The following is an 11,289-nucleotide window of genomic DNA, read 5'->3' as shown; positions in this document are numbered from 1 at the left end:
ACCCAAATCATACCCATATCAAGGACATAGCACCTCAGAAAAAAGGCGTTCCCCCACCCCATCCCTATCCTGATTTAAGGATCAGGGAATTTTCATTTGCCTGCCCCGGTCTGCTTTCCAACTCCCTTCAGGGCTCACTGCTTTAATTCCTCAGACTGTAGAATTCTGTTTCCCTTGGCCAACTGGGGCAGCCCTGTGCTGTGTGTGAATCTGGTGGACCTCTATGACTGTGTGTTGTGGGCACATCCCAATATGTGTGTCTGTGTCTCATTTGCAAGTTTATATGTGTATGTTTGTGTAGATGAATATTGAAAGAGTCTATAGTGCTAAACAACTGGCAAGGAGCCGAATGGTGGCCCAGGGTCTTGCTCCTCCAATACTCTGTAGGCTAATAGAGGAAGGCCTTTGGGACAGAGCCAGTGGATCTCTTCCTTGAAGGAAAGTAATAATAATACCAGGAGAATGTCCAAGACATGCTTTGACTTTTTTAATTAAACATTAATATTCTTATCTTCCATTTCCCTTTCACCTCCACAGTGATAGTTCTCACCCTGTCCCTACTCCTTGGGCCCAACATTTTTCTGAGTGTGTAAGGAAAGTAGATGGAATCAAGATGGTGGCCATCTTGGCAGCACTTTCAGTGGCCAAATGAAGTTCCAGGAAAGGCAGGACAAGATGAGACCTGTTGTCTTTCATTTTGACATGCCCTGTACTACCTTCTTTGTCAGTGCCAGAGGTCATCTTGAAATACCTTCCCTCAAGAGCTAGAAATGACTTTCAGTCCTATTCCTTACTCCTGTCACCCCTCCCCCCACACACACTTTATCTCTCTGCAAAAGTCTGCCCACCACCTTGAGTGTCTTTTACATAGGAGAACAGATGCACATGGTGACCGTATTGCTCCCATCTGAGGCATCCCCTCTGGCTGAGCTGATCCTGGCAATTGTTATGCCCTTTCCTCCTTCACTCAGTATTCAGTTTTGGAGGACTAAGGTTGTCAACTTGTTCTGGCACCTCAGAATCCAGAACAGTCACTATGGCAAGTTGAAGATCTCAGGCCTCTTCAATTGGAAAGTGGTCACACATGAGTCTGGAGTCGCTGGTGGGTGGGTGTGGGCAAGGCAGCATATGGAAAGGGGGGCATTCCAGAGTTCAGGTCTGGGGAGCCAAAGGAAGTGGGTTTGATGTAGCTGGTAAAGGCTCGAGGATGAGGTGTGGTTAGATAACCAGCCCGAGTTCTGTACAGTCTGCAGGGGGGCACCATGTCTAGGTGTGGACTGAAGTCACAGAAAGTAGGGGTCCCTGGAAGTCCAAGGGGGGATGGGGGTGGCAGGAAGAGGCCTCCTCCAGGAGCTTCACCAAGGCTCAGGCTCACACTGACCCCTCGAACCTTGTAGTAACCATTGGTTGGGTCCTGAGGGGACAAAAAAGGACTTGGTGAGATATGTGTCAGTACAGAGAGGTGAGGATGGGGAGACACACTGAGAAAGAGCCAAATCTAGAGACAAAAAAGACAGAAATGGGAGCAGGCAGAGACCAAAAGACAGACAGACACATAGACAAGCAGAGAGGCAAAGTGAGAAAAACAGCCACAAAAGGAGAGAAGGAGATAGGCAGAGATAGAGACAAAAAGAGCAAGAAGCCAGGCATGGAGGTGCACAACTGTAATCCCAGCACTCAGGAAGCTGAGGCAGGAGGATCGTTGCAAGTTTGAGATCAGCCTGGGTTATAAACTGAGCTCAAGGCCAGTCTGACCTGCATAGCAAGACCCTGTCTGAAAAAAAAAACAACAAAAAACATAGGGCTGGGGATTTAGCTCAGCGGCAGAAGCGCCTGCCTTACAAGTGTGTGGTCATGAGTTTGATCCCTGTACCGATAAAAAAGAAAAAGACAAAGAAAAAAAAAAAAACCCAAAGCAAAACAAACAAACAAACAAAAAACAAATAAAAAACAACCAAAAGAGAGTGCAAGATAGAGACAGACAGCCAGTTATATAACTGAGTGGCATAAATGCCTGCCTGGCAAACGCAAGGTCCTGAGTTCAATTTCCAGTACCAAAAAAAACAAAAAAGATGAAGACAGAGAGATATAGGTTTGCTGAGCATCAGCTCTGTAACTGAAGAAAGCACAGGCAGTGACTGGGGCTGTGATGGGGAAACTCTCAGCACAATGCTAAGCTGTGATGGAGAAGCCCAGCTTACAGTGGTTGTGGCATGATGGGAAGATACAGCCAGAATAACAGCCCTTATGGGAGAGGCATAGGTTCTCTAGAACAAGCAATGTCTGGGCTGAAATTGGAAGAATACAGGAAGCAACTAGTTAAGTGTATGAAGGGTGGAAGTGTTTCAGGCCAAGAAAATAGCATGTGCCTGGCACAGAGGAAAAAGGACTGGAATCAGTGAGGCTATACTGAGATGGGACTCCAAAGAGGGAACAGGTCTGGGGAGACATAAGGCCAGCATGGGACTGTCAGACAGAGCAGGGGCGATCAAGGAGATACATTTAGGAGGCCTGAAATATGACTACAGTGGAGCTGGATAAGATGACCCAGGAGGCAGGAGAGGGGCTAGGTCTTACTTCCAGGGGAGACATAATGAAAAAGAAGGAACAGAGCATGACAAAAGGACCCTCCCTTCTCAACACTCACCTTGGTCTCCAGAACCTCTTTCTCATCCAGAACCAGGTCACTGTGGCCATCAGGTACAATGGGACCCTGGGGAGGGAACACAATGAGAAGGAATTATCAGATGACCCTCTTGCCCCAGAGTCAGACCCCAGTGACCTTCAGCCTGGCAGTGGAGGTCAAGTAGGAGGAAACCTGGGAGCATCTGTACTGGGGAATGGACTCAGGAAACACAAACGCAAAGGAGACATACTGGGCCTAAGGAATCAGCACTCAGGGGCACGTGTGGACTTGGGGGACATCAGGACCTGGGGTCACTGTTAGACTAGGGCAATATTTGAGTTTGAGGATACTGTTGGACTAGGACACTATTGGGTCTGGGGACCCGGCCTCTTACTCGATGCTCGATGCTGCTTGTCTCCTCTTCCCCAGGACCTCGTGAACTGGAGCCATCGCTGCTTCCTGGGATTCGCACCAGGTTCTTTTGCTTGGAGAAAGAGGCTAAGGCCCAGAGGGAGAGAGATGGAGATAAGCAAATGGCAGGGTCACAGTCTGTGGAGACCAATAATCAGGAAGACTAGAGGACAGGGCCAATTGCTGGAGAGGCTGGGAACCAGTAAGAACCGTGTGTGTGTGTGTGTGTGTGTGTGTGTGTGTGTGTGTGTGTGTGACCTTGAAGAGGCCAAGTTAATACTGAGGAGGAAAAAAAAATACTGACGAGGCCCTGAAGGTGAGCTCGGCCCTGTGCAGGACTGGAGACTGGACTGGAGCCAGGCCCAAGGTTAGCAGTCAGTGGGCAGGGAATGTGGGGCTGGAGGGTTGGGATTCGTGGAGAGGGGACAGAGGCAGGGCTTAGGCACTGACACTTGCCGTGGCGCCAGCAGCAGAGAGCCACCCCAGTGATGATCATAAGAAGAGTCGTGGCAGCAGCTGCTACTCCAGCTACAATCCGCACAGTGGGAAGCAAGTCTGTAAGGAGTATGAAAATCCTGAGAAGGCTGAGCCACAACTGGAAAGAGACTCCAGGCTTGGGTTTGGTAATCCCTGGACTCAAAAATTCACCAAGTATTCAAGTTGGATTAAGGAAAAAAAAAAAAAAATTCACCAAGTTGGGAGATTCCCAAGGTTTATAGTTCTTAAGTTTGTAGTTTAAAGGTTCATGAATTTGAGGCTCCACAAGTTTGAAAATATGGAAGTTCAAATTCTCTGACTTTAGAGAAATCTTAAGAGTTTGAGGCTTCACAGCATCCTATATTTATAGGTTTCTTTCTTTGGGGTTCCCAAGTGTTAGGAGTCTTTCAGTGTAAGATTCTGTTTTTGAGGGAATGTATTGTTGGGGGATAGTCTCCAGAATTGAAGAAACCTATAGTTTTGAGGTTCCCAACATTTGGGGACTCCATTTGAGAACCTTATAGTTTGGAAGGCTTAGTCAGGGGATCCCTCTGTTTGTGGGGTTCAAATCCCCAGATTTGGGGTCTCACCTCTACGGCTTAGGTGGATCTGAGTGCTTCCCTCCCCCAGCCGGTTCCGGGCACTGCAGTTGAAGCTCCTCTTAAAGTCAGACTCCTGAGTCCCCGAAATATGCAGCACAGAGATCAGGCCTAGACCCTGACCCCCAGGACCCTCTGAGGCTGGGAAAGTCTCCACCAGGAACCTGCCTCTGGACCCCGCCTCCAGGAAGCCCTCATCCCAAGTCCAGACCTAAGGGCAGGAAAGAACAAAAAACAGGAAAGCAAGATCACTGAGGAGATGGGAGCCCAGAAGAACTGGCAGGATGGCCAGAAAGTCAGAGAAACTCCGAGCCATTTCAGGGGTCCAATGGGAAGTCAGGGACTATGGAGGAGTGGGTCATGGTAGGGGAAACTTTTCCTTACCACAACATCTGGGGCGGGGGAGGCAAATACCAGGCACTGGAGGCGGGCAGGGCCCCTCAGGAAGGCTGGTGCAGAATGCAGAGTGGTTACTACTGGGGGAGCTGAAATAGAGATTGTGAGCCTTTTAGGAGTGCTGATTCTGAACAAAGCAAGACCTGGGCACACCACTAACCCCCACCAACCAGGCCACAGGCCATGCTTCTCCACTTACTCTGATCTGCCTCAGATCCAGCTACAATCACTAGACTCTGTCACCTATCAGCTCATTCCAAGGCCAAGCCCACTCCCATTAGACTTGCTCCTCTGCCTACTCACTGGCTGTGAACCCTCCCGGGCTCACCATTCACAGTCAGCCTAGCCTCTGCTGCACCGCCCCCCAGGCCTGAGTGCCCCGGCTCAGCTCTGCACACATAGTCGCCTGCATCCTCAGGTGCCACGGATGGAAGCCGCAGGATGGGCCCGGAGCTCAGCACCTGGAACAGGAAAGAGGCATCAGAAACCAGACTTTTGGGGCTGGGGATTTAGCTCAGTGGCATAAGCACCTGCCTTGCAAGCCTGTGGTTGTGAGCTCGATCCCCATACCAAAAGAAAAAAGAAAAGAAACCAGACTTTGCCAGGAGGCCAAGCCTACCCTACCGCCAACTACTGGCACAGTTTCCAGATTGGGCTTCACCTGTGTACCACCACGGCGGGTCCAGGTTATCTGGGGGAGGGGGTTCCCACGCCAAGCACAGCTAAAGGAGGCATCTTCCCCCACGTCCACTGACTTGGCTTCCGGCCTTGCTTGCAGGACTGGCCCAACTGGAGGTGAGAGAAGAAGGGGAAGGCTAAATGAAGGGAACAGCCTGTCAGAAAAAAAGCATAAAGGTTGGGCTGTAGGTCCTCAGTCCATAACTCCCCTCCTACTAATTGTCCATGCCCACAGGCGCTGTCCCTGTCCACTTCAGACTGAACCCACACAGCCAAACTCCGCTTGCTTGTCTGCTTCTTTCCACTCTCTCTTTCTTCATTTCTTGTTTATTTGTTTGTACCAAGGCCTTCTCACTGAGCTACATCTACAGACCTGTTTTTCTACTTTGAGACAGTACCTTGCTAAATTGCCCAGACAGGATTTGTGACCCTCCTGCCTCAGCCTCCCAGAGGGCCGGATTACAGCCTCCGTCACCACTCCTTTGATAACCCTCCCCAACCACGCCCAATTTAGCCACACCCACGACCCCGACCCAGCTCACACAGCACGTCCAGCGCGGTGCTGCGGTTGGCGCTACCCACAGCGTTGCTGACCTCGCAGGACACAGGTTCAGTCAGAAACGAGGCATCTGCCACAATCTCCAACCTTGGTCCGCGGGCCCCGAGCACCGGGGAGCCCCCCTTTGCCCACCTGTGGAGGTGATGATGCTGTTGATGTTATCATACCCCTCTCTAAACCTATGCTTTCCTTTCTTTTATTTACAGTCCCCCACCACCACCGGGGATCGAACTCAGACCGCCTGCTTGCAAGGCAGGTGCTTATGCCACTGAGCTAAATCCCCAGCCCCACTATGCTTTCCTTTCTGAAGAGAGGCCTTTGTCCTCACCTGTAGCCAGTGACTGGAGGCTGGGCTGTGGCCTGACACAAGAAAGTGACCTTCTGTCCCTCCTGAACAGTCTGTGGCTCAGCAGACAGAGTCACCACTGGAGGATCTGGGTGAGTGGGAGAGTGCTCATTGCAGTCCATTCCCCAGTTCCTCCATCCCAGGAACTGCTCTAGTTCCTTCTCCCTTTGAGCCAGGAGTCTGGGTTTCAAGTTCCCAATTCCCCCAGGTGGCCTATTGCGCTATCTTTTTGTCCTGCCTTGCTCTATATCCCGGAATCCAGGACCTGCCTTCCTCTTACCTCAGGGACCCCAAACCCACAGACCCAGGAGTCCAGGCTCCACCTGCCTCTTCTACGTTCAGCTGAACTCACACTGTAGGCTCAGCGTGACAACTGTGTCCCTTCCTGTGGGCAGGGCCTGGCTCCGGGCTCTGCAGACCAGAGTAGCTCCATCATCATGGCTGGAAGGGGTCAGGAATAATGTGCTCTCCACTGACCCAGTGGTTCCTTCCTTCAGCAGAGTCTGGAGGGTATGAATAATAACAATGACTTCACCTACTCTTTATACAAAATAGTGCTAACTATGTGTCAGGCACTCTTCTGGGTACTTGTAAGTATTATTTTGTTTAATCCTATGAATATTCTATAAAGTACCATTCCACTATTATCCCATTATACAGATAAGGAAACTGAAGCACAGAGAGGTTAAACAACGTAACATCAGCTAGCAAGTGGCTGAGGCAGAATTTGAACTTGAGTAGTCTGGCCCTAAAGCCCTCACCCTAAGTCACATTTCAAGAGAGTCAACCCTTGAACCTCACCCTCCTCTTTTGGATGAACCAGTAGTCAGAGAAGACTCCAAATTTCATTGGATGGGGAGGGGTTGGCAAAAGGATTTGGACCTGACCTTGTGAAAGGTAGTCCCATCCAGTTGGACTCCATCTCGGAACCACAGAAGCTCCTGGGTAGGGCGGGCAACCCCTCGACTCCGGCAGGTCAGGTTTGCAGGAACGCCAACAACCAGAGACACAGAGGGCCCACCCAGCACCTGGGGGGGTTCTGGGGGCACTGAATAGTAAAGATAGGGTCAGAACTGGATCTTGGGCCCAGAGAGCCTTTTCTTCTCAGCTCCAATCCACCACCGCCTGAGCATCCTGAACTGATAGTCTCAGTTAATACTGGCTCCTCCCTCCCAACCCCCACCCCCACCCCAGCTCCCAAGAAACAGGTGGGCTGAGCCTTTACCCAACACTCGCAATTGGGCTGGTCGAGATCTGAGGCCAGCTTGTGTAGCCTGACATTCATATGATGCCTCATCTTCTAGCTCCACGGGCCTAATGTGGAGATCATGCTGGCCCATGGCTGCATTCCCCGATATCCAGTACCGGGACCACCCTGGAACCAGGGAAGAGATAGTTGCATCATGACTCAGAGTACCTGGCATCAGGCCCTCACCCAGACATCCCTCACTAGAAAACTGGTGCATTCACTCCATGGGAAGATACTGCTTCAAAGTGTGCTCTGAGCTGGGTGTGGAAATATCAGCACTCTGGAAGGTTGAGGCAAGATTACAATTTCAAGCCCAACTTGGTCAACTTATCAAGGTCATGCCTTAAAGTTAAAAATTAAAAAGTGCTAGGAATGTAGTTCAGTGCAAAAGCCCTGGATTCAATCCCCAGTACCAAAGGCTGGGCTGGAGGTAGGGGATGGGGAAGTGTGCCCTGGATCCAGAGAGACTCTAACACAACGTCTGTCCTAAGGTAGAGACACTGCAGACTTAGGGACCATGCAGTTAGAAAGCAAAACAAGAAAATAATTGTGTAAACATTAGGTACTACAATTTTGTTGTAAAAAAGAGAGGGAAAAAAAGTGCTCTAAAGGATACAACTGCAAGTGTGTTTAGGGGTGTTAAATAGCTGACCATATTAATGTTTTTGGTTGGATCACTGAACACAACTGTTTGCAGTCTCTCTGTTTGAATGTTCACTTTGTATGCTTTGATACTGTGACTTGAGCAACTATCTCTAAGACGATAATGTGTAATCTATTAACTGGTGATTTCTTACTGTTTTTTTTTTGTTTTTTTTTTTTTTTTTGTAGCTCTAGTTCTGTGTTACTTGTACCTTTACACTGCTTTGTTTTGTTTTTTCTCTTTTTCCTTTTAAATAAAATTAAAAAAAAAACATTAGGTACTACCTCCAGGCTATGACAGGAGAAAGGAATGAGGGGGCTTACAGGGAACTGGCAATGATCTAGTGTGACTGTCTATAATTATTTGGCAACTTGTCCATTTAGGTTTACTGCACTTTTCTGTATTTATATCCCCAAACTATACGGGTCATCCCCAAAGAAGCAGCTCAAAAACCTCATTCCCAGATATTTATTTTAGTCCATTAATTTCCCAAAGTTGAAAATATCAGGATGGAAATATCGGATACAGCCCAACTTACAGCAGCTCCCCACCCCCCTCCCTGAGCCAGCCCTTCTCCGAGGAGAGGACAGCCTCACCTGGCAAGTCCCTCTCGCCGCCTAGAGCCAGCCCATCCTTAGTCCACTGCACAAGCCCCCTGTACGCTCCCAGAGCACAGGGCAGCCAAGCTTCCTCCCCCAGCAGCACCACGAGGTCCTCCGGCTGTTTTAGGAAGTGGGGCGACAGACCTAGGAGAATAGGGGTCAGCAGAGCTGAGCTTTGCATATTCAAGAGCTCTCTCATTCAACGACGCAGGAGTCCAGTCCCCAGAATCAGAAACTCAACGCTCCCCACTTAGCCGCAGCATTCGCCATCCCCCCCAGGGGGGTAAAGCGGAGACTGGCAAACTGTATCCATCTGCTCCCCATCCGGTACCTGCGCGCCCCCTGAAGCAGAAGAGGAGGACGAGGAGGGCGGCGACCAGCATCCTCGGTGTGTGTCCCCCAAGGTCCTCACGACTTGGGGCTGCTCTGGCTTCCCTCCAATTTCTCACTGAGCGGCACACCTCTCCCTACCCGGATTGGAACCCCTTCGGGCCCCACTCTTCGCGTGCAGTGCCTGGAGAACCCCCCCTCCCGTCACTGTCCCGGGTCCCCGAAGTCTACTCATCCACAGCTTCGGTCGGTCTGAAACGCCTGCCAGTTCTGCGCCCCAGAATCTGCAAGACTCTGGGGGTGGGGAGTGGGGTAGAGGAGCCGGGTCCCGCTCGCCCCGCCCTCTTCCCGTTGAGAAACTCCCGCTGCCTGCACGTGGATGAATGGGGTGCGCGGGGCAGGGGCTACTCCGAGGGCGGGCGCTCACCCCAGTTGGGGTCTGGGAGTCGGAACACCTGGATCTAAAGTGGGGGTCTTGCCTAGGCTGGACATCTGCGCCCTGTGTGTGTCGGGGTGTGTGTGTGTATGGGGTGAGGGCTGGGGGTGAGGAGGAGGGAAGGGAGAGAATGGAAGAAAGTTGCTCAGCTCGGGTCCTGGAGGGACTGCGCTGAGTGGAAACTGAGCTATAAATGGGAGTCCCCAGGGCCTAGCCAGTTTCCGCGCCCTGGGAGGCGCGGCCCGGTACTTCCCTGGGGTTGAGGGTCGGGGAGAGGGCAGCTGGGTCCCGGAGTCCAGCTGGGATCCCCGAAAAAGGGGACTCAGCTCTCCACGTTTCTGAAAATATCCCTCTACTGCCTTGTTATCGCCTCAAACCGTAGCACGTCCTGAGATTCAAGAATCCGGGACCCCAGCCCCTTCTTTCCCAGGACCCCGTAGTGCCGTTCCTGCCCGTCTCCACTCTAGCCGATGGGGCCCCTCGGCCTTGGTTGCTGGGCGACGGATGGGAGGTGGTGGTGTCCTGGCTCTGGCAAGCCGGGAGGCTGGGAATTGCGCAGCTTGTCCTGACGGCTCCATGCAGTCCAGCTGGGATGTTCCCACGCTGCGCAGCTGGCTAGACAGGTGGGAGGGACTCTGAGCTTACAAAGGGGCTGAGTGGCTGGAACCCTGGGTCTGACATACTTAGATCTGTAGCAACTGGAAGTCCATGTTCAGGTTCTTAGATGTTCGTGGGCTGGGGCTTCTGCAAACCTACATGGCAGGGGGTTGGACCTCAAAGGCTGTATGTAAGGCACTGGTGGCTCTGCTGGCTGAGATGTTGATGCTTTATCTGGACTCCCTGTGCCATGAGGCGTGCAGCATGGGACTGTTAGGCCAGGGTCAGAATATCTGGTTTTAAGTCTTAGAGCCAGTGGATTTAACTACCAATCTCTCTCTCTCCCCCTTACAGGCCCAGGAGGATTTGAAAATCAACACAGTGAACATCTGGCCTGTGTATTCCAGGCAAAGGCTAGAGGATTAGAGACCAGACTCAAGGGTCTTTGGAGAGAAGGGCTGGGAGTCTGGACTACTGAATCCGAGAGAGGGGCCTGAGGTCCTAATTCTGGGGTCCTGAAATTCTACTTCTATATATGAATTCAGCACTTGGATTTTGACATAGGATGGGCTTGGGTCTAGGGCTCCAGTGTGTTGGGGAGGAAGTCAGGTGATGAAGCTGTTTTTCCAGACACCTGCTGTTGCTTCCCCATCCTGGCTCTCTGGAGCCACAGGCATTTAAAAAAAAAAAAAAAATGGAGAGTTGAATCCCAGGAGCATATAGAGAAGGAAAACAGCCAAGGTGGAGGATAGAAGGTTTGTGCTAATTAAAGGTCCCTACAACTAACTGAGAGCTCTACACCCTGGCCCTCCGGGACATCATCTGGTAAGGGTCCCATGACAACCCCCAGGTCTGTCTCTAGCCCATTTCCCAGGAGGTATGAGAGGACAGCTGGGAAGGGGAACGTGGAAGGAAGGGAAGGAAAGAATAGTGGGGGGCATGGAGAAGTATCTTTGGGGGCTCAAGCCAGATGCTTCATCGTTTTCCTAGAGGAGGACCAGGAAGGGAGGTCTCAGGAAGGGGGAAAAACGAACAGTTGCAATTCCTGCAGTAGATAAGCAGCAGAAGGAGCTTAACCCATGCAAGTATGTATGTGCACACTGGGGTGGGAGGCCAGGCTAGGCAGCATATGGTTATAAATGCAGAGATGGGAGGATCAGGACTTGAAGCTAGAGAAACTAATGAGAAAGAGGCACAGGCAGAGGCTGACAGAGAAATATTTATTGAGCTCCTGGTGTGCAAGAAACAGAATGTAGGGTAGCCAGAGTGATCAAGATGAGAACAGAGACAGAAGACAAAACAGAGACACATAGAGGAATGGAGACAGTGAAACAGTTAAA

At 51.1% G+C, this 11,289-nt stretch overlaps 1 protein-coding gene across 6 annotated transcripts; it reads right to left on the bottom strand.

Moving 5' to 3' along the window:
• Window positions 1–474: 474 nt before the first annotated feature.
• Kirrel2 (kirre like nephrin family adhesion molecule 2) lies at window positions 475–10,357 on the bottom strand. 6 transcript variants are annotated; one of them, XM_013149822.3, is made up of 15 exons: window positions 8,918–10,352; window positions 8,581–8,730; window positions 7,318–7,467; window positions 6,980–7,140; window positions 6,445–6,595; window positions 6,075–6,180; window positions 5,730–5,878; window positions 5,171–5,298; window positions 4,838–4,970; window positions 4,498–4,598; window positions 4,105–4,324; window positions 3,488–3,592; window positions 3,021–3,124; window positions 2,648–2,713; window positions 475–1,414 (listed from the first exon to the last, which is right to left on the bottom strand). In XM_013149822.3, exons 1-15 carry the CDS (start codon window positions 8,967–8,969, stop codon window positions 1,079–1,081), a joined length of 2,112 nt encoding a protein of 703 aa, XP_013005276.1. In that variant the 5' UTR covers window positions 8,970–10,352; the 3' UTR covers window positions 475–1,078. The 6 variants fall into 6 exon arrangements, with proteins under 6 accessions (XP_013005276.1, XP_003467265.1, XP_063108692.1 ...); XM_003467217.5 differs by having other exon boundaries at window positions 3,494–3,592; window positions 8,918–10,351; XM_063252622.1 differs by lacking the exon at window positions 3,488–3,592 and having other exon boundaries at window positions 8,918–10,356.
• Between the last annotated feature and the right edge of the window lie 932 nt (window positions 10,358–11,289).

This window comes from Cavia porcellus, unplaced genomic scaffold, assembly GCF_034190915.1.
Source record: "Cavia porcellus strain 051 isolate PalLab524CR breed Dunkin Hartley unplaced genomic scaffold, mCavPor4.1 scaffold_7, whole genome shotgun sequence".
NCBI classification, from domain to species: domain Eukaryota; kingdom Metazoa; phylum Chordata; class Mammalia; order Rodentia; family Caviidae; genus Cavia; species Cavia porcellus.
This window is presented reverse-complemented; position numbering and strand designations above follow the sequence as displayed.